The sequence below is a fragment of the Kwoniella mangroviensis genome, assembly GCF_000507465.2.
Source record: "Kwoniella mangroviensis CBS 8507 chromosome 1 map unlocalized Ctg01, whole genome shotgun sequence".
NCBI classification, from domain to species: Eukaryota; Fungi; Basidiomycota; class Tremellomycetes; order Tremellales; family Cryptococcaceae; genus Kwoniella; species Kwoniella mangrovensis.
In genome coordinates, this window is record NW_027062533.1 from 55,382 (window position 1) to 76,616 (window position 21,235).

At 45.0% G+C, this 21,235-nt stretch overlaps 9 protein-coding genes across 9 annotated transcripts; 3 read left to right on the plus strand and 6 right to left on the minus strand.

Moving 5' to 3' along the window:
• Positions 1-71: 71 nt before the first annotated feature.
• Positions 72-1,089, minus strand: I203_100017 (uncharacterized protein; the record flags this gene model as incomplete). The annotated part of the gene is made up of 2 exons (XM_019151483.1): positions 72-955; positions 1,011-1,089. 2 exons carry the CDS (start codon positions 1,087-1,089, stop codon positions 72-74), a joined length of 963 nt encoding a protein of 320 aa, XP_018999215.1.
• Positions 1,090-1,587: 498 nt separating this feature from the next.
• Positions 1,588-3,718, minus strand: I203_100018 (uncharacterized protein; the record flags this gene model as incomplete). Its single annotated transcript, XM_019151484.1, has 7 exons — positions 1,588-1,950; positions 2,010-2,228; positions 2,304-2,349; positions 2,412-2,766; positions 2,846-2,973; positions 3,069-3,403; positions 3,485-3,718. 7 exons carry the CDS (start codon positions 3,716-3,718, stop codon positions 1,588-1,590), a joined length of 1,680 nt encoding a protein of 559 aa, XP_018999216.1.
• Positions 3,719-4,921: 1,203 nt separating this feature from the next.
• Positions 4,922-6,398, plus strand: I203_100019 (uncharacterized protein; the record flags this gene model as incomplete). The annotated part of the gene is made up of 8 exons (XM_019151485.1): positions 4,922-5,061; positions 5,148-5,262; positions 5,340-5,475; positions 5,556-5,604; positions 5,690-5,783; positions 5,840-5,927; positions 5,984-6,143; positions 6,221-6,398. The coding sequence occupies 8 exons, from the start codon at positions 4,922-4,924 to the stop codon at positions 6,396-6,398; spliced, it is 960 nt and encodes a 319-aa protein (XP_018999217.1).
• Positions 6,399-6,656: 258 nt separating this feature from the next.
• On the minus strand, positions 6,657-7,686 carry I203_100020 (uncharacterized protein; the record flags this gene model as incomplete). Its single annotated transcript, XM_065516558.1, has 4 exons — positions 6,657-6,719; positions 6,812-7,165; positions 7,332-7,576; positions 7,629-7,686. The coding sequence occupies 4 exons, from the start codon at positions 7,684-7,686 to the stop codon at positions 6,657-6,659; spliced, it is 720 nt and encodes a 239-aa protein (XP_065373376.1).
• Positions 7,687-8,048: 362 nt separating this feature from the next.
• Positions 8,049-9,672, plus strand: I203_100021 (uncharacterized protein; the record flags this gene model as incomplete). Its single annotated transcript, XM_019151487.1, has 8 exons — positions 8,049-8,054; positions 8,115-8,149; positions 8,207-8,227; positions 8,299-8,408; positions 8,483-8,586; positions 8,665-8,777; positions 8,891-9,251; positions 9,391-9,672. 8 exons carry the CDS (start codon positions 8,049-8,051, stop codon positions 9,670-9,672), a joined length of 1,032 nt encoding a protein of 343 aa, XP_018999219.1.
• Positions 9,673-10,067: 395 nt separating this feature from the next.
• I203_100022 (uncharacterized protein) lies at positions 10,068-11,035 on the minus strand (the record flags this gene model as incomplete). Its single annotated transcript, XM_019151488.1, has 3 exons — positions 10,068-10,195; positions 10,256-10,462; positions 10,615-11,035. 3 exons carry the CDS (start codon positions 11,033-11,035, stop codon positions 10,068-10,070), a joined length of 756 nt encoding a protein of 251 aa, XP_018999220.1.
• A 396-nt stretch (positions 11,036-11,431) lies between these two features.
• Positions 11,432-13,112, plus strand: I203_100023 (uncharacterized protein; the record flags this gene model as incomplete). The annotated part of the gene is made up of 7 exons (XM_019151489.1): positions 11,432-11,581; positions 11,675-11,685; positions 11,761-11,903; positions 11,992-12,131; positions 12,229-12,366; positions 12,443-12,486; positions 12,698-13,112. The coding sequence occupies 7 exons, from the start codon at positions 11,432-11,434 to the stop codon at positions 13,110-13,112; spliced, it is 1,041 nt and encodes a 346-aa protein (XP_018999221.1).
• Positions 13,113-14,400: 1,288 nt separating this feature from the next.
• I203_100024 (uncharacterized protein) lies at positions 14,401-19,814 on the minus strand (the record flags this gene model as incomplete). Its single annotated transcript, XM_019151490.1, has 5 exons — positions 14,401-14,520; positions 14,588-17,184; positions 17,241-17,358; positions 17,414-18,366; positions 18,545-19,814. 5 exons carry the CDS (start codon positions 19,812-19,814, stop codon positions 14,401-14,403), a joined length of 5,058 nt encoding a protein of 1,685 aa, XP_018999222.1.
• Positions 19,815-20,302: 488 nt separating this feature from the next.
• Positions 20,303-20,665, minus strand: I203_100025 (uncharacterized protein; the record flags this gene model as incomplete). The annotated part of the gene is made up of 1 exon (XM_019151491.1): positions 20,303-20,665. One exon carries the CDS (start codon positions 20,663-20,665, stop codon positions 20,303-20,305), a length of 363 nt encoding a protein of 120 aa, XP_018999223.1.
• Positions 20,666-21,235: the final 570 nt, after the last annotated feature.

Consider the following 21,235-nt stretch of genomic DNA (forward strand, 5'->3'; position numbering starts at 1 on the left):
TCTAGTACGGCTGGCTGTGCTACATCCCCAAATTTGCCACAATGACGATGACCATTTTTACAACACTGTAGCTACAATTGGATCAAGTTGCTACCATCAAGTGCTCTCGGGGGAGCTGGCAATCTGGGAACCACCGAGTCTCCCGTAGAGTTCGCTGTATGAGAACTACCAGACGAAATTGAAATTTTCGGTACGAAGGTGTCGCAGAAAGCCTTTCTACCTCGGTGTTGTGCCTCTGAGAGGCCCATCGAATTGCCCGGCCGGTATCCTCTGTTCCAATAGGCAAATTGCTTTAGGCTTGCCTTATCGTCATTCGTCAAAGATTGTTTCCCTCTGAGCTTTTCGAAGAAAGATCCGGCCCATCTTCCGTAAGATGAATCTCCTCGTTCTGCCAGTCTCGTCTTCTCTGCGAGGACCTCTTCCATACTGGGCATCTTATCGTTTTGAACGCTATGTAAAGATAAAAACCCTTGTAAAGTGGAAGATGAATATCTAGGCAGGACATAATCCGCAGATTGTAAGTCAGTCCAGGCATGAATGGCATCTAATCTTCGTTGTAGCTGTTCGTCATCACCCAAATTGAAAGAGTGCTCGAAACCACACTCAATTCTTACATCCTGCAACAGAGTGATGTACTCATCTATAGAAGTGCCGGTAGGCAGGTTTTGAATGTCCTCGGAAAATCTTGTATAGCATTGCTGATCAGATTCCCAACAACGAGTGCTGATCTCTCCTTGCAGGTGGGATCTCAAGATTCTGATTAATTTGGCATTGTGTTCAGCTCGCTTGCTAGCATCGATGATGAATTCAACTGAATTGCCTTCTCCATCCTCGTCATCGTCGAAGATAGGGTCTTTCGAGACCCCAGGCTTGATTGTGTCAGGTGTGAAAGAAGGTATTCCAGATGCTTTCGAGCCTGAATCCCCCAGAAGACCGTCTCCGTAAGAGGATCTCGCTGAGAATTGCAACCTCGTCAGCAGTGGTGGGGCGGACACAGTCGAGTCGCTCACTATCAAGTATGGGTTCCTCATCCTCTCTTCTCAGCCAAAAATATGATTTTTCTGAGGGAGTTTCCGAAAGTTCAGGCATGGTTATGGTTTTGTCCAACGCAGTGTAGGTATGATGAAGAGTTCACTCGTCTCAAATCTCTGAATGGTGTGAAAGAACAGTATGTAGATGATTGTCAAGGACTAGAAAAAGGGTTGATGCACGCTAGAGGCATATGTATGTGTATGGGCAGCGGTTAGAGGGCGAGAGAGGTTCTGAGATTGACTTCTGGTTCAATCCTTTCATTCCTTGAATACAACATCAGACAAAGGTCGGCTTTTATGTGAGCTCACGCCGCTGGTATTACGAGGGCTAATGTAGGTCATACATGGAAGTCGAAAACCTGGCACATTCCGAAGTATAGCCAGAAAGAGCCTAGATCTGTTAACACATGGCAGTTGAGTACCCTTTACGCTGCACATGTCGTTATAGTATCAATTATAGTGGTGGTAGCAACACGCGAAGAAAGAAAAACAGTAAAATAGAAGGGAGTAAATAATCGATTTGCGACCTTTATGTTCTGTCTGAGAGGAAGGATGTCTACCGATTGCCCCATCCTCCGGTCCTCCAACCGCCCCAGGGACGAGTACTGTAAGATTGAGCTGGTACGGTGGAACTGACAGCACCACCCGCAGGAGCTGAAGATGCAGAGGTAGGTTGTTGGGTCCTAACGACACCACCATCTGAAGGAGTGGAATACGCAGATGATGATTGTTGAGTGGTCGCCACACCGCCATCGGGCGCCATGGATTCAGCGGATGAATCATCTGATCCACCAGCGGTACTAGAAGGCGCCGCTGCAGAAGATACAGGAGCAGAAGCTCCACCGGTGTTGGAAGTTCCAGATGTTGTGCCGTCAGCAGCGGCAGTACCGGCGAGAACATTAAAGTTATAAACTCCTCTCTATGACCACCAAATGTTATCAACCGCAATTCTTGCGGAAGGCACATCTGAGAACTCACATAACATTGGTCCGAGATCTCAATGGCACCTTGTCCACTTGCACTTCCACCGCCATCTACATCCATCTGGAAGCTCACGCCTCCTACGCTCATGGGGAACGCAAGGGTATGTACGCCTGCACCGTCAACTTGCTGAGATGAGGCTGTACCGCCAATTGTCACCGTCACAGTAGCTGGACCAGTGGTAAGTGCCGCTAGAAAAACGGAGTCTGCGGCCATCTACATGACCATAAGGTAAATCACATGAGTGACTTTTCTAATCAACTTGTTATCTGGGACCATGGTGCCACTTACATCCCACCCTCGAGGCTTCTCACCGACGCTATCAGTACCCGAGCACCTAAGTCAAGTAATTGTCAGTGGAATATATATTCTTTTGTTGGGTGAAGATGGTAGACTCACTCTGCAGCTTTGAGAGTCGGTCTATACCACCACACCAACCTATTCTCCGTAAGTTCTGGTAGCGCATTCCCAGCTTTGAAAGCAGAGATGAAGGGACCCATCATATCCATAAAAGCAGAATGATCAAAATCTTCTGCCCAATCTTTAATACCATCGGTCTCCATCGTTCCTCGGTACGGAGTGATCAAGGATGATTCGGTCCAATCATTCCATGTGATAATTTCAACGAATCTTACCTGGTCAGGGTACTGAGTGACAAGATCGAGGATTTGTTGCCATCTTGTAGGCCAGAGGGTATCGGAGTAGAGATGATAATTTTTCGCGTAGCCAGTCGAAGCTGGGAGGTGGGAGTAGACTGCATGAGGAAAAGGGAGTCAGCTGACTACAAAGTAGAAATCTAAATGGAGTCATTGTTTTTCCAAAAAAACACTCACACCATGGTGATACAGGTGCCATGTATGCTTTATCCAATGGCGCCAATAGACTCAAGTACTCTTCGTCAGGAGCTGTCGTCATATTCTCGAATACGACGGTATCTTGACCTTCACCTGGCCATGTTTTCCTGCATGGTCAGACGAACGTCAGCTTAATTATCTTCGGCCAGAATTCGATGCTCGTCTGAGATCTCAGGTAAATCAGGATGGACAGTCGACCTACCAAGAGAACAGACCATCCAGACCTGGCGTGTCCACAGCAGCTTGACTCGCATAGTAATACGGACAAACGTATAGATCCACTCCAACATTCTCCCTCACTTTGACCCAATCCGTTCCTTCACCCCAGAAAGAGCTCACGAAAGGTTTACCATCAAATTGGAAATATGCACCTTGGGTGACCCAAAGTTTGAGTAATTCCGACACGGGACCGGGGTCCTCGTATGAATAATGTACGAAATCGGGTGAGATGAATAATTTGAAATTTGATGAAGAGGCTGCTGTGAATGCGTATTGAAGTTGTTGGGCGTTTGCATCTTGACCGTCACAGTTCAACGCCTGGGGTGCATACAAACAAATACGAATGGTATGATCAGTGAGATGCCCGTCGGCTGCAATACTGTAGTGTGTTTCACTTACAAATCCATCTATGCCTTTACTAACTGCCAGTGCCACATCTCTATCCCAATCGTCCTGGGTGTACGAATTCACAAATCCGACCATGAAATGGGCAAAGACATATCGTTCGCTACTTGATGCGGTCGAGGTAGTTTGTCGTTTATCAATGATGGTGGTATTGCTAAGACTTGGTATATTGAGTGCTCTGACTAGAGAAGCTGTGATAATCAGATTCAAAATGGAGGTGACCTTCATTCTGTATACGAATCGCCGGACAAGAAGATCCCAGCCAAATGATCGACTATTTACAAATAAGTATGACGTTAGGAAAAAACGATTGTAAAAATGTGGGTTGATGAAAAGATGATTGGGAGGTGATGTGATGTATGAACGGGTGAGGATAAATGACGAATTGCAAATCAATCAAGGTTTGCTGCTTTCATCTCGGTGCTGAATATATCCATGACATCTGTTTCGATGAATCCGATTTTCTTTCGATTATCAAACCTATCAAAGGACCCAGTCCTTTCCCACCTCATCTTTGTATCCAGATTGAGGAGATGATGAAATGAATGGTGTCCTTTGGGATTAAGAAAAGGCGATGTTCGCTTTCAGGAGAACAATGAGTCGATGAAAGGGATGGTCAAGAAGTAAATGAAGAGGTATGAAGGGATACTTTTGTTGAGCTGCTGACGAGCAATGGGAAGGCATTTGATGATAATACCTTGTGAAAAGAAAGTTTGAAGGTGACTTGGTCTTGGACAGTAGCTGAGACTGTGTTCGGAATGGCTTGGCCATGGTGGGGTTTCCGTCTCTCTTCGTCATGTCTGGGATTGGTGACGCTGAAAGTGTTTTCTTATTCCGCCCTCATTCGAGCCAAAAAAGTCGGTCTACTTGTTTGCCCTTTGACTCTCCCATTATTTCCCTCCTCTCCTCCATCCCTTCCGCTTCAGATACCGTCAGGAATCAACCTTTCAGAGTTTTCTCAGGTTTTTCTCCTTATTGTAAAGCAACTAGGCTTGCATGCATGTCTTGGTCGGTCGGAAGGTGCTTGAGGAGAACAATTTAGCAGCATCGAAGAAACTGCGTTTCGCCACATTCGGAAGTTGATGTGGATGATATCATCAAAGATAGTAACCAGATAGTGCCTCGTTCAAAGTCATAACCCACGACCATGCTTCGATGAACATCAACATACTACACGATGTACTCGTACTGTTTCGCTCATCCATGCATACACAACACCTTCATATGAGACAACAGCACATAGACACTCTTTCCCATGCCTCCATTCGACGTATGATACCATCATCAGAAGACGCAGGATCGTACACTTCTCATACACTCTTTTGCTTCGAAACTCACATTCCCTCATTCACTCATTCACCTGTTCATTGTCACGACCGACATCTGTATAGTATAGACCGCTCAAGCACCGTCTCAAGCCTATAAGAAACCATGACAATCACTCTGAGACTAGTCATTCATACCATCAATCTGATACTCCTCGTATCCCTAGCCAACGTATGTTTGTTATTCGCTTTACTCGTCAAGCCCTTCTCGGAAGATAAATCATGGGAGTTGGTATGCTGGACTGGGTAAGTCAGGTCTTCATGATACCCATACCATTCACATGTGACCATAGAAAGCTGCACAGAACCAGGCTGATCAGTAACATACGTAGTAACTGGTTCTGGAGGTATATGCAGAATCATTGGGAAAATACTCTGAACGCTAAAGGTGCGGTGCAAGTAACTGGAGATGAGATACCTGAAAGGGAAAGTGCGTTCGTCATAACGGTGAGTAATATGAGAGTATACATGAACTTCCATACTGAAGAGTTTCAAGCTGATAGCTAACCTATGCACTGATACAGAATCACCTAGGATACTCGGATTACTACCTCTTCCATTATCTCTCATCTCGAGCGAAGATGATGGGTAACTCGAGGTACTTTGTCAAGAAAGAGATACTTAGAATACCATTTTTCGGTTTAGCGTTCTGGTCGATGGGTGAGTGAGATCTGTGTTAACGTTGATCATTGGATTTGAAGTTGAAGATATGCTAATGAAGGAGCACATTGGATCAATAGGTATGATACTGGTATCAAGGAATTGGACAAATGACCAAAGGTTAATCGAGTATGTCGTGTCGTCTCCACTACACCTTTGCCTGAACCCACTGCTAGAGAAAAATGTAGACTGATATCCGATAATCGTCTCTTAGACAAGCCTTCAAGAGGGTCAAAGAAAACCATCACCCGTGTTGGATCGTACTTTGTCCTGAAGGGACAAGACGAACTGATTCGAAGATACTCAAGGTGAGTACCAATTTTACCCGTAATTCATACACCTCTCGCTCATGTGGTTTACCTAGTCCCAAGCATTTGCTAGACAAAAGGGTAAAGATGAATTACAGCATGTTTTGTTCCCCCGAACCAAAGGTTTCGTATCCACCGTTCAAGGTGAGTTAGGGATGCGGCGTACAACAGAATCTCGCTGAACTACGTGATCCGAATAGCCCTCAGAATATCACATATCAAATATATCTACGATCTCACCTTACTCTATCAATCCCCTGGCAATGGGAATAACAGATGGAAGGTCCCTTCCTTGGCTGACCAGTTGAATTGTAAAGATCTCACCGAAAAAGGTTATAGATATAAGCTACATGTGAAGAGGTATGTTATCGGGTTTCTCTGATTGATCCCGTGATCATCAGCCTTGCTGACTTGGTGACATGCTTTTCCCTTTTTAGAATTGGCATATCAGGCTTACCACAAGACGAGGAATCATTGCAACGTTGGTGCGAAGATAGGTGGAAAGATAAAGATGATTTGTTGAATATGTGGTTGAGCGATAGTAAAATCAGCAATGGTAATGGGACAAAAGGTAAGATGGGTATCAATGGGTTTGATCACCATATCGGTCATTGAGCCTATGTTAAAGAGATATTTCGAGATTGTGCAGTGGTCATTTTGGGTAAATAGTTCTGTATCACATGTCCATGTATACAGTTCGCAAAGTTGACATCAAAAGACGATCAACATGCAGATTGCGATGACCTCTGAGTGCCATATAAAGCTCGATGCATCTGATGTGTATAATGTTCTATATCCGTGGTATGTGATACAGGAGTCGTTGAGTACAGTTTCGATAGTGGTATCACATCTATCTCTATCCAAAAGACGATGTCAGCTCTCTGTTCGAAATCTTGATAGACTATTGAAGCTCACCATCATTCTCATATAAGCGAGCTGAAATACCCATAAACAGATTGATCAGCATCGAACGAACCCATTATACCGCGAAAACATAGCAGAGTACTAGGACTGGACAAATGACTCACCAGCAAAGCACCTGAACCAGTAGCTACACCAACCAAATATTGTAATATACTAAATTTAGCTTGTTCTATCTGAGTCCTCAATCCTGCAATTTCACTTTCGATCCTCGTGTCTACCTCTTTGATCTTTAGTTCTTGTTGACTTGATTCGTCCCTTATTCTGCCTTTTTCCAAATTCAGATCTAACCTCACTCCTGCCTGAGTACGGGTCACTTCCTCCCTCAGGCGCTGTTTGAGCTTTTCGACATCAGCCATCAGTCGGTCGTTCTCTGCTTTCATCAGAGATAGATCGTTCTTCTCGTGTAGCTGAAGTTCGGATTTGAGTCGGGCAAAATCGACTTTCTCGGTGTAACGTTGCTGCGATGAGAAGCGTTAAACGGCGAGTGACGAAAGGGTGAAAGGGGAGATAAGAGATAAAAGAGTATCAGCATTTATCTTAAAGTATCATATGAAATTACCTCTGATCCACTCAACACATCCCATGCTAAGCATAAAGAACCGTCCTCAATGAAGGCTGACTCACCTTCTCCTGCTCCGCCTTACTGACCAAACCACTTTCCATCCCTTTTATACTTTCCTCCACTACCTCCGCTAAGACACTCATTACCCCTTCAGCCTGTTTACGCGTCATCCCATTCTTCTCCAACTTATCGACAAACAGATACGTGTCGAAATGACTGATTTCACGGGGTTTCGAAGTGCTGAATGATCGATTTGATAAAGGGTGGGGTAAACGGGTAGAGAAAAGAGGAAGGGGTCGAGCGATTGCTGAGAAAATGAGTCAGCTTATGGACACCGATGCAGTGAATTTTCAACTGACACATAGCTAGCAGAGCGCCTGCTCTGCTTGTTGTCGGCTGTGATAGTAAGGATGTCATCTTGAGGTTGTCTGAGCGTGTTGAGATGAAGGTAGAAAGGTAAACAAATGACATCTCCTGTTAATCAAACTGATCGCATCCGATGCCATATGACGATGTGTCGAATGATGCCACGTGTACTTCCCGGGATTAAATGATTAAAATAACGGCAGACTTATTCATCTGGTATGCTGTTATGCTACACGCTGTGACACCCCCCGGGTCATCGTTCCTGGGTTGACTGATTATTTTGATTTTTGCGAGATTTTCAAGATTTCAAGATTTTCAGAAAGAAAGCAGTTGGACAGTTGACCACTTGAAGAACGAAAAGTACTTGAGCAACAGACAACCACGAACTATACAAAACATCACTATCAGGCAATATGCAGGTGAGCTATCATGTGGACAGACGTCTCTACAGGTTTCAAGCTGAACAAGATACGTTCTAGTCCGACGATATCATCTGGACGGTCATCAACCATCAGTGAGTCCGCCTCTCCTCCCTTGTCGAGAGAAACCGCCGCTGATGACGACCCGACAGGTTTTGCTCTTACAAAGTCAAGTGAGCTCATCCTCGACTAGCCAGTATGTCTCGAAGGGAGTTGATGCTGATACGTGGTACTATGACTACAGAACATCAACGCAGAATTTCTGTAGAAACGAATACAATTTGACCGGATTCTGTACGAGACAGTCATGTCCCCTGGCGAATTCTAGATATGCCACAGTGAGGGAAAAAGATGGTGAGTTGTGTTCCCATCCCAACTCCATACTTTTTGTCTGTTGGACTCAGCTGATGTGTTCAACTGGTTTATAGGTGTCTTGTATCTGTACATGAAGACGATTGAACGAGCTCATACACCTGCGAACATGTGGGAGAGGATAAAGTTATCGAATAACTATGTCAAGGCATTGGAGCAGGTCAGTTATATATTGAATGCGTACTTCGTTTTTTTCATGTATTCAGTCAGCTGATAATTCTGCATGTGATCTTCGCAGATCGACAAAGAATTGATATATTGGCCAAACTTCATCACGCATAAATGTAAACAGCGTATAACGAAGATTACACAGTATTTGATCAAGATGAGGAGGTTGAGTCTGACTGCTCAGTAAGTTTCAGTCGATCCCCTATCTTCTCACTATATCCTTACGAATTATCCTGGCGAGCTTATCAGACGCGGGATAAAAAGATGAGTAGCTGATATTTCATGTTGCCACTCAGACCAAAGAAAGTAGGTATCAAGAAGAAATTGGAACGACGAGAAGCCACCCGAGAGCGAAAAGCCTTGGCAGCTGCTCATCTAGAGAAAAACATCGAGAAGGAATTATTGGAGAGATTACGTTCCAAAGCTTATGGTGATCAACCTCTCAACGTAAATGAGGATGTGTGGAGACAGGTTCTGGATTTAGATAGAAAGGGTAAAGAGAAGGAAGTGGAATTGGATATGGAAGACGATGAATCGTTACTTGATTCCGACGAAGAGAGGGAAGAAGAAGAAGAATATGAAGGCGGTGAGAGGGAATATGTGGAGGATACGGATGATGAGAGTGTAGGTGATTTAGAGGATTATAGTGGTAGTGAGGTGAGTAAGGTTTCGAAACATATCTACAGATATACATCTTACCCCATATTTTTCCATTCTGAAATTAATTCAACTCGTCATATCATTATTATCTGGAAACATCGACGGATGGCTGATTTCTTTTCTTTCTGAATAATAGTTCGACGAATTCGACTCTGAAGAAGAAGGTTCAGAAGGTCAAGAATTTCCATCCGACTTGGAAGTCTCTGGCGAAGACGAAGACGACGAAGAAGAGGGTGGAGAGGAACAGCCTAAAGCCAAGAAACCGCCTACGAATGGTTCGGGTGGATTGGCAGGTACAAAGAGGAAACAACCTCCTAAAGGCTCTTCAACCAAGAAAGGCGCCAGAAGACCCAAGGTCGATGTGGAATATGAGATGGAGACTGAACCTCTTAGTAGGGAGATGCTGAAGAATTGGTAGACGAGAAAGAGGAGAGAAATAACTGACATTCCAGATGGAAGGTCGAGCACTCTTCGACCGATGATGTAGTGGAGTTGAGTCACGTATATTACGATTCTTGTACACTACAATAACTATGCTTACTCGTCTATGCTTCCCTTATGTTCTATACATACAACATGCATTGACTGATACCCGCGTATTTAAATTCCGCATATCAGAGGTACTTGATCCGTCCAAGAGGACGCCGGTAGGTGATTTTGAGGAGAGAAATACACTCTTCAGTCAACATGAGCAGTAGAAAGGTCAATCCTCCTGAAAGCCAATACAACGGCGGAAGCCCAACTCCACCACCTTCATTCAATTCTCCGTTCACTTTCATGACATTCAATCTTATCATAACGGGATCGATCAATCTAGTCGTCATCCGAATCATCCGAATTGAGATCTAGGGTGAATACGGCATCCGGATCGTATCTCCTCGTAGGCTCTTCATGCACGATAGCCGGTTGAGACTGTTCGATAATTTCGGTAGTTTTGGTTTCTGTTCAACGGAAGAAACATCATCAGTACCGTTCGGTCCGTATAGATTCTCAGCACTCACCATCCCCCACTTCACCTGTCCTACCCATTCCACCCATCCCTTCATTCCCGCTCATCTGGAATAACAGACCCATCCGCATGGCCATCTCGGTCGGCCAAGGTTGATATTGGTTTTTGTCTATATCTGACATAAGGCTTGAGATGGGTGCTGACGAGTATCGCGAGAGGTTCTGCGCGTGAGATAAGAGGGTTGGAATGATTATTGGGTCTAAATGAAAATCACATAAATAGGTGATCAGTACATGTAGATTCCATATGATCATAACAGGATTGCAGCTCGTCTTGTTTTCCAAAAATGACCTTCGGCAGAAGGAAATTTGCAACGGTGGATCCAGTGATTCTCGTTGAGACAAGACTCACTCTTCTCACTCTGTTCGATATTCTTCTTCACTTTCTTCCCATTGTCGACCATCTGTTCCAATTCGATCCTATCATGTTCCAGCCCTCTTATCAGACCTCTCACCCTCTGTTCGAGATTCTCAAGGTTGTTCTTCTTATCTAGTAATTTCTTGTACTCTTCCTGGTGTGTATATGTATCTCGAAGTAGATTCGACAAGTCCAATGTGGATAGCTGCAAAGCGGTGTATATCTGCTCGATACCTCCACCCTGACCTGGATTCGGAGCTGTGCTGGATGGAGAGGAAGATAATAGGGTGAACAGTTGGGTGAGGAGGAGGGATTGGGTAGTGAGGTTTTGTAAGAGTGATTGACGGGGTGGGATGGATGAAGATGAGGAGGATGGGGTGGAGGACGGTTGGGGGTCTGTAGGTTGGTTTGCCATGACCGAGCGGTCGGTACGACTGTGAACGGATATCTTGTATGTTCAAGGAATACTCTCCACTGGTGCTGGTGAGATTGATGAGGTAGATAAGATAGATGTCTTTCATGTGCGGATGCGAGGGAGATAATTGTCCAATATCTACTGGAGTTTTATTTTGATGGTGAGGGGTGAGGGGGTGATGTGGGGCTCCACCGATCCTCTGCGATGCTCGTACTCGTAGTCGTCCTCCGCTCTTACACAGCCGGCCGATAAAGTGATCCAGTATCAGCTCACCATCCTCTGCCATCCATCCTCTTTGATCCCATACCTAGACTGTCTTCACCCCGAGCCTGTAAAGGCACATTGCAGCATTGCAGTCCACCAAGCAGCGAAAGAGGATACGTACGGCCCAACACAATGCCAAGACTGGAACTCTCACCTACGCGTCGACGCAACAATGACACCTTCAATATCCGTAACATCGATTGGAACGCTCTGATCCATCGGGCGAGGGGGCTGCCAAGGGAGATGGTTCATAGGTATCATAAGCTAGGGAGGAAGGGGAAGGTGAGTCGTCACTAACTTTGGCTACGATAGCACTCTGTGCGAGGGTATATGATATGCCATGGTAGTACACTGATTCACTGTCATTTCGCGTAGGCGACGATATGGTGAGATACTTCATCTCGGTGTATCATTACCATTGCTCGATCGTAATACTGATTCATGTGCCGATCGTATGACAGGTTCATCACCTTCATGCACTTTTTGATGCTAGCTCTGGTGATCATCATCACGCCTACGAGGATCGGGTTGTTCTTCAACAATCTGGGACTGAAGCTGAGAGAGATGGGCTGGAAAGGCATGTTCCTATGTGGTCTGTTTTGCAGTAAGTCGCCATACATCTTGATCACTACCCTCATCTCAGTATACTGTATATGAAAAGTGTCTTTTGCTAATTCACGTCGCTATAACAGTCCTCAGCTCCCACCCACCATTATTCGGATTCATGGGATCATTAACGTTAATTGGATTCACGTACGGTATGATGCCTGGAGCAATCATTGCATTCGTAGCTTCAATGATGGGGTCTATCATCTCTTTCTTATCTGTCAGAGTAAGTACACCTCAGCATACTATGTCTCTACAATATAATCATCATCGATCATGAAGAGCACCAAGGTTGACTAGGGTGATAATCCAAATGTAATCAGACATTCTTCCTTGGTTATCTCGGTAAAAATGAAAAATGGGAAGCGTTCGGAAATGTCATGCGAGCAAAGGGACTACCATTGGTCATCATGATCAGGTATTGTCCTATACCCTGGGCTATAGGTAATGGATTGTTTGCGGTGAGTGGATTTCACCACTTTATTCGGTGGATCAACAAATATTGATATTGTTCTGATTCCTGCTTGGGTATTTTAGTCTATCGATAGTGTCAAATTGTGGCATTTCGCATTAGCGAATCTGTGAGTGACAGATCGATCATCAATCAATGAACAAGCCTGCTCTCCTCTGAATGGACCAAGGGAACCTCTTTTCTTCTCTTCCTTGTCACTTTCATCTTCGTTCCCTCTGAGCAACAGTGCTCCGCAGACATCGTCTTTGAGAGTTTACTTCTCTTCCTATGATTGACCCAAGGAATACATCACTGACTGGCCCCCTGTCTGATCTTCGCAGTCTTATCCAACCACGTCTTATGGTTCACGTATTCATCGGTTCCCGTCTCACGTCCCTCACATCCGAAACCAAAGACCCTTTGCAATTCTGGTTGAACCTCCTTTCGATCGGCTTATCATCGACCATATCAGTCGTGACGGGTATAGTAATCTATCGATTGACCTTGGAACAGATGCGTAAGCTGAAATTGACGGGTGATGGCGAGTTGGCGGCAGAGTATATAGAAGAGGATGCCCTGTTGGGTGAATTGAGTGGTGGGTCAGATGATGAGGCTGAGATGTTGACAAGGCCGTCGAGCGAAAGGGACACAAGTAGAGATAGATTGAAGGTTGATGATACAGAAAGAGGAGAGGGTGCGAGTGGAAGAAGAAGGAAAAGTGGAAGTGAAACTCCCGAAGACAGAGATTTAGTTTAGATGAAAATGGAGTTGGACAGGAATATGGTCGAATTGAAAAGCAGTATGAAGTCACCAGTATTTGGTCGTTCTTCATTGTCGGTGTTGTGACAAATAGCTCTTCCCAACGTTCTCAGCTTCATCACCTCAAGTGTACAGTCAAATGGCCCCTTAGGAAATTATAAGTTATTCGGATAGATGAGATACCCATGTATGTTATACACCACCGATACTCCTATGTAGGATTGATCTCAGTCGAATGATCCTATCATCTTATTCCTTCCATCGTTGTTCAACTAAGCAACTGAGCACATCATATAGATTCAGGATGATTTGACCAGAACTTCAACGTTCGAAACAGAAAATACATATCCTTATCGAATATATGCTGACTGCTGAAAAGAAGGCCGATAGCCCTTTATTTCTCGCAGTACCTAGTTCAGAGATAAGACACCAAGATCTTCATCTGACTTCTCCCTTGTTCGTAATAATTAGACGATAGTCCTAGAACATTTATCGAAAAGGCAAAAGGGGATTTTAGGAAGACCGCACATCTGAGTTTTAAAAGTGTAATCATATACAGTATATCCCTTTAAGACGATTCAAACCTCACAGTATCGGCTGGACTCGTTGAATCTCATTGAGTTGTACTCACCTGACCTTACTTTACCTGACCAATTAACCAAAACGAGCTCATCCTAGCTTCCACGGTTTGGGGATCAACAATTAGCCCTCAGAAATCTAAACAAGTTACATCATGAGCCAAATTTCTAAGCAGGAAAAATCAACGTCCGACGTGGGGTCTCAAGCTCAAGTTCAAGTAGAATCTTTAAGAGATATCAACACTAATTCATCCTCGAACAGATTACATCCCAAATCTGCTAAATACGTACCTACAAGACTTGACCTTCTCGAATCCCATCTGATATCGTTTGCCGGTGGGTCCAACAGAGAAAACTCGACTGATGGATCCAAGACCGAGAAGTAGATCTCTTCAATAGATGGGTCGAGCTTGTGATCAGATCTGCTAGTATCCTTGTGAAGCCAATATCATTCTGTTTATTGCATACTCTCCACTTTGCACTCCTTCTCAGCATTTGATCGAATACGGCATTCTATGAATATGAAGCAAGTAGTACCTCAATAGGAAAAGATGACAAAAACCCTATACAAAGAAAAGAGCAAACGAGAACAAGACCCAAGATATGATGAATAGGATATGATGATGATAATCTATAAAATTGCAATAACTTTTGTGTATACAAATCATTTTATTTTCGACAGGATGATTCGATAAGACTGAAACCCATCAATTTCTCCCTTGCCACTCTCCACTCAGATTGATAATTTCCCCAATCTCTTTTGTACAATAAATTCGTTCCGTTGGTGTTCTCGTCGTCCAACTTCTTTGAGCACAAAGTACACCAGCCTAAAAGAAAGATCTATATCAGCATTTGAAGACTGAATTCTGGTCGTTTACGTATGACTGGACTTACCTGTTGAGCACTATAATTCCTATGATCCCTTTCGAACAATTCCTTATGTTCTTCCAACCCATCCAGCAAATCATCTAAATCCTGAATCGTACCTATTAATCCATCAATTGCGAAAATAGTTTGAGCTTCCCTTTTACTCCTCCCGTTGTTGTTACTATGTATATGGGATCTCAATCCATCCACTATTGTTTCTATAATTCTTTTGGTCTCCCGTAATATCCTTGACGCATGGGTGAAATTCTTCCTTGATGCAATAAGCAGGGCACGAGTAATCATATCGCTAGCTAACAGTTCCATCCTTCGTCTGATGATCATCGGATCAGCAGGTGTTGAAGAAGGAGGTGCGTTGGGAGGGAGGATCGCAACGGTCAATAAGACAGGATGGGATAGTCGAGCTACAGATCGACCAGCTCCTGGATCATGGAACGAGCAGTCCACTTCTACGACCGGTACCTCATCTATCAGGGCATCTTCATATACTACATCCCTAAGAGCATTGGCATCTCCCACTGACAACGTGTCTAGTCCCAAACCTCGCTCAACATTGAAGGACGGTGCTTTACGTATCGATGATCCATGCTGACTACCTTCAGATCTTGGACCTTCGATGAGTCCAGAATCACTCGATCCGTCGCCTGGATATCTCTGTTCGTTGGACGATGAATCACCTTCTAGATCCAGTTCCACTAAGATTTCTCGAATTTCCCCATATCGCAGTTCCCTCAATTCGATGTTTACATCTTTACCATTCTTAGAAACCACAGCTTGGGTCGTACCAGATACTTTGGTGACGTGGAAATCGTTCTCTTGACATGATAAATGTAATTTCATATTATCCATTGCGATCGACATGAGACCACCGACTACACCAGCTAGGGAATGTCGAAGATGATACCATTCCTTGACAAAAGTGTATGTACCGTGAGTATGGTTCGAAATCATCCATAGAGGTGAAGGATCGTGGGATCGACCATATCCCAATGCGTGCACTGGGACATTCGCAGCGTCGAGTCGAGCAGTGACCAAATCCATTTGAGCTCGTTTGATCACGTCAGAAGTATCGCTGACTAGGATCATACCTGAAATGGGGTTCTTGGCTTTTCGTTGTAGGACCACATCAAGGGCTACGTTGACTGCTGTGACTACGTCGTATCGTTCTTCCCGGCCCACTTGGACTTCAAAGTCATCCTTGCTATCTCGTCCACTACCTAGAGTCTCCACAAAAGCTTCTAATCGTTTTCGAGACTCATATCGGCAAGGAGAGAGGAATGGTGTCTTACGGACTATGCCATTCACGCCCATCTCGCAAGTGACCAATGAAATACGATCTTTAGGACCGAGCAAAGCAAGGAGGAACGTTAAAGACGACTTCATGAGTTTTACCTTCAGGGGTAATTGACTGTTGTTTGATGATGGTGTGGGAAGGGAAAGAACAATAACTAGATCGACGGGTGTGTGGATCGGTCCAAGTGGTTGTTCAAATGCTAAATCGCCGGGCGAAGGTTCGTTGTGGGCGAAAGTTGAGGTAGAGGGGGTAGCTGCATATCCTGCTGTGGAAGGTGAGATCATGTCGAAACCCATTCCGTATGACGAGCCACCAGCAGAAGAAGGGGCATTGGCTGATCGAGGACCAGAGGGCCCCATCAATCTGGCAGCTTTGTCCTGACCACCTTTAACTTCTTCCAAGAGACGATTGATGGTCGATTTCCAGGTTTCATGACTTGACCTATCTTTGAAGCAGAGAATGAAAGAGTCCAGGGATTCATCTTCCATAGTGATCGTCAAGCTCAATTCACCTTGCACGGATGTATCTATAACTTTCTTGACGTGTCTAACGTATATCCTTCCCTTCAGCTTGAGTACACCTCGACCGTGATGGGAACCTCCAGAATGATCACTTCTCACTGAGGATGAAGATGAGAAGATACCTCTAAAACCGGACCTCTTCTCTTCCGACACACAGATCAGTGCTTCTTGGAAAAGGTAAACGTGGAACTCTCTGATCAATTGACCTTTCCTCACGCAAAGAAGATCAAATAACCGTAAAGAACCAAGTTGGTCAAGACCTGAGGTTTTGTAATCCACAACTCGATGTTTGAGATCGTTTACAACGTGAGCGAAAGGATCGGGAGTGGAGACAGGTCCACTACAAGCGGTGGAAGGTACGACAGATGAGTCAGAAGCTGATCGGGGTGAAGGTGGGAGTTGCGGTGAGAATTGATCTTCTGCTGAAACAGATCTTGACATTCCAGGTGGTCGTAGGCTTGTTGGGTATTTACCTCGATCACCCGCAGAGGGGACTTCTACAGTCACCATAGCGGTGATGACTTGTTTACCTTTGCGGTGCCCTTTGGCAATCGAGGGGAACTCGGATCTGATCGATATCGAAGGAACGACGACTTTCGGCTGAGAAGACTCGGAGTGCATCGAACGAGATAAGCCAGTGTTCCCATTTTCAACAGGATCATCCGCGCTGGGGTCAGAGGGCGTAGGCGATGTGTTCTGACCTCTTCCACCCACTGATCGGGCTGATTGAGCAGACTGGGAGGATTTTCGAGTGCCGTTTTGACCAGGTTGACCTATCAATACAGCAAGCTCTGTATATCAAGTTGGTGTCAGTTATTGCGGTATCATTCGAATTATGCGAACTCACTATCTCGCTTGGTAGCTCCATCAGCCATCCTCATAGGTTGTCTACAAACACCGCAAACTCCAAGAACCTTCTTTGATCCTTCAGAAGGTACATCTCCATAGACAGTGACAAAACATTCCTAATTTCATCAATCAGCTGGGGGAATATCCTGGAACGACATTAAGCTGACTTACCTCATGTAATGCATGTCCACACTCTGGTACGATATGAGGCTTTTCACCTGGTAATCTATATGTGAAGCTTAGACTTTCCACACAGACTGGACAAGTCTCTTCATCATCTTTATCGTCCTCCGTCGATACCAGAGCAAGTTGATGGGTAGGTTGGGACATCTTGTATTGTTCAGCTAGGTTGGGTGACGATCTCGAGCCAATTAGTGACGAATGCTGGAGTGACTCCGATCTCTTTGGATGTTGCGGTGACAAGAAGTTATTATGGGATCTACTAGTAGGTATGATCGGTGAAGTTGGTCTTACGACGGCGTTGGCAAAGGGATGAGGTGCACCTTTACTATTTGTCGATTTACCGGAATGATTAGATGTGATTGTTCCAGCCTGTGAATTGATAGTACCCGATCTTTCCCTTGAGAAATATCCTTTGGTAGGTGGTCGATTCACTAATGTGTTAGATGAAGATTGGCTGTTCAAGGTTTTGAATCGTTGTTGATTCGGTTCGGTGTTCTTGATGCCAAACTCGTACTGATCTTTCTTTGCTTGGACTTGATCGAGTTGAGATTGTTCACCGAAATCAACACTGTTTTCTTCTTCGAATACAGTAGAGATATCAGGTTGACCTCCGAATTGCCAATGCTGCTGTTGGTTGTGAGCTCGGTAAGATGAAGAATCTGTGGTAGAATAGGAATGGATTGAACTTCCGCTGGACCCGGAGAATGCGGTATATTTCGAGTTCCTCCTCGAACTGCTAGATGAGTTGGAGAAATTACCGTAGGATGGTGGTGGCGATAAAGTATCGAGCGGGTCAATTCCACTGTAACGGGGGGTATGCCCACCCGAAATGGTGGTAGAGATGGTCCGTGTGGAGTAAGGGACAGAAGGTTGAGCCTTGTGATGTTGATACGGTATAGTCTTAGAGGATACCGACTGTGAAGGATGAGGGTCAAGTGCGTCTGTTGAATTGGGATGGTATGGTGTGGTGAATGTATCAGCGGATAGTCAATCGGCAAAGGTGGTAAAGGTAGGAGAAGGGAAGCGCGGTAGTGCAAGGGGAAACAGAGTGAGATGAAAGGGAGATGGCGAAGGAACACACAGAGAGAGAGAGAGAGAGTAGAGGTGAGTATAACGTACCTTGATTATCGTAGGATGCCCAATCCCTTTCCCTACCTTGTAGCTGATGCTCAACAAACGGCATTGAATCGTTGACCTCGTCCTTGTCGTCTGAAACGTTGTCGTCGCGCGTAGAAAGGACAATAGGAGGTTGTAGTGTCAAATCGTTGCTTTCGCTTATTGTTCTCTTCGAAAGGGTATCAGACTGATCCGCGTTATCGTTATTGGTGTTATCATCAACTGTAGAGGTGGGTACAGTTGTTGACGTCGTAATGAGTCGTGATGGGAAAGACAATGGAGGAGTGGAGCTTGAAGGAGGGGTGATGTTTCTCGGTATCAACGGCGTGAGCGGAGAGTCTGAGGATGAGGATCGAAAGCCAATTTGTTTTTCCGTGTGTTGATCAATCTTGGGTGTGTGTATATCGATCTCGCGCTTGTCTTGTTCTTGCTCTGATTGCCCCAATGTCAAGGACTCAGGTGCAAGGGAAGGTTGTTCAGCGGGAGTGGTAAGGATAGGAGAATTTGAGAAGGAGGGATGAGGTGAAGGTGTCAAAACAGGTGAGGGAGGACAATAAGCAGGTTGGGATGAAGTTGAGACAATCGATATAGGGGTTATCCTGCCATCCTCATCCTCCTTTTCGTTTGTAGAAGGATTTCGCGTTTGTGGGTGTGTAAGAGTTTGATTGGTTGAGTGAAAGGGGAAACCAGGGTCGGTTGGTGAGGAGTCGAGATGCGATGGTTCCTCTCTGTTAGGTGGATTTGGGAAAGGGAATGATGAGCTTGTGAAGGTGAATGAGAAACGATCCGTGTCACAAGGTGAGCTTGGTCCACTAGGGACATCCTCCCTATAACTGCTGCTGCTGTTACTTTTGCTCTTGCCGTTATTACTCGTGCTATTGAGGGAATCACTTTCACCCTCCTTCCAGACTACCATGTTATTGTGCCATTCCTCTTCGATGTCAACCTCATTCGAAACATCAACATCATCCAGTGATCCGAAGACTCCTCTTATTTCGGATATATCCTTGTCCGATAATCGCCATCTGTGATGATCTCCTTTACTACTACCCGTAAGCATATGACTAGCGGCGGTAGTGATGGGCGAAGAGGGCGTTGCGCCCTTCAATTGTCTTGACGACCTGATGATGGATCTTTTACTTCCGGTGCTATTCCTACTACTGGAGTTGGATCCCAGCGATAATGCTCTGCGCAGTTCCTTCCAAGGTGAGATATTGACGTTATGATCACCAAAATCAAAGGACGACTGACCCTCGGGAGTTTTGAACGACATAGCGGGCAAAGGTAAAGGTGATGATTGCGTCCGTTTGAGTCTAGGCCTGAGATTAGACTGAACTTTCAGACCGATGAGACTGGTATTGCGTGAGTGTGATCCGAGCGACGATGGTGAGAATAAGTTGATGAAGCTTGCACTTAGTCGTGTGCTGTGTGCTCTGAGGAACAGAGGTAGAGGAATTGGTACAGGGCTGTGGATGTGAGCTGATGACTCGTGCTCGTGCTTGTGCTTGTGGTTGTGGTTGTGGTTGTGGTTGTGGTTGTGATAGTGGTTGTGATAGTGTGTGGGATGTGTGTCTGCAAGCGGAGGGGGAGGGAGGATATCGATGTAAGATGAGGATGGGGTGTCGATGGCCTGTGCGTCGATTTGGGTGATTGTGGGAATTGATAAATCAGATTGATCATCAACAATAATCAATTCTTCATGTTTGTCTTCTTGATCATCGCGACCACTATGATTTTTTGTAAACACAAACAGGACAGACGTCAACATTCACCATCGAAACCGAGAGAACAATAGACATTCAGAAGTGTTTCATCGTTACATGTAACCAAGTTTTTACTAACGTACCTTCCATGACGACCTCCGAGACCGAAACCGAAATCCAAATCCGAAGTGCTATTCTCTTCCTCCTCCTCCTCCTCCTCCTCCTGGTGTTGAATGTCGAAAAAGACTTCTAACCCATCTTTGATGAATGGATATTCCAGATTGGGCAATGGTGGCTCTAGCGGATCTTCCAGCTTTCCCTGGTTTTGTGCAGTTGGGAATATCGGCGAGGGCGAAGGGGAAGGCGAACGAGGTACATCGTGTGCCGACGTTGGGTGAGGCGGCAGGAGAAGGTAGGTCATGCTGAAGATGGCGCATCTTAGGACGGGACAAGAGAAGACGAAATGTTCGTTACCTTGTCAAGCAAGACGATAGGCATTTTTTTTCTTTATTGTTTGATGAAACGCATGTCGACAACAGACAGCCAAGCTTGTTCTTATTGTTCTGCTCTGGTCAGTATGATCGAAAGAACAATAAAGAACTGGTGTGATGACTTTACTTGATCATCCTCATCCTCGGTTTTTGTCTTCGATCTTACACGGTCAGACCGAACAAAGTGCGATTCATGTTCTTATTGTTCTTGAATTGACCTCTGTCTCGTCTCAGAAGTAACACTCGTAAGTTACTGCAAGAGAGGAGCACGAGATGAAGATGGATGGGTAATCTGATATCAGGGACAAATCAAAAAGAACAATAAGATCATGCTCGTTCCGGATTCAGGAACGAGACGAGTTGTTTTTTTACTGCTGCAAAGAGGTAATTTAGACCTCCTCACACGTGAATTAACTCTAATCGCGGAGAATGAAAATGAGAATAGCTTTCCGTCTGATGAGGGGTAGAATCTCACATGCATTGACTATCTAACTACGATC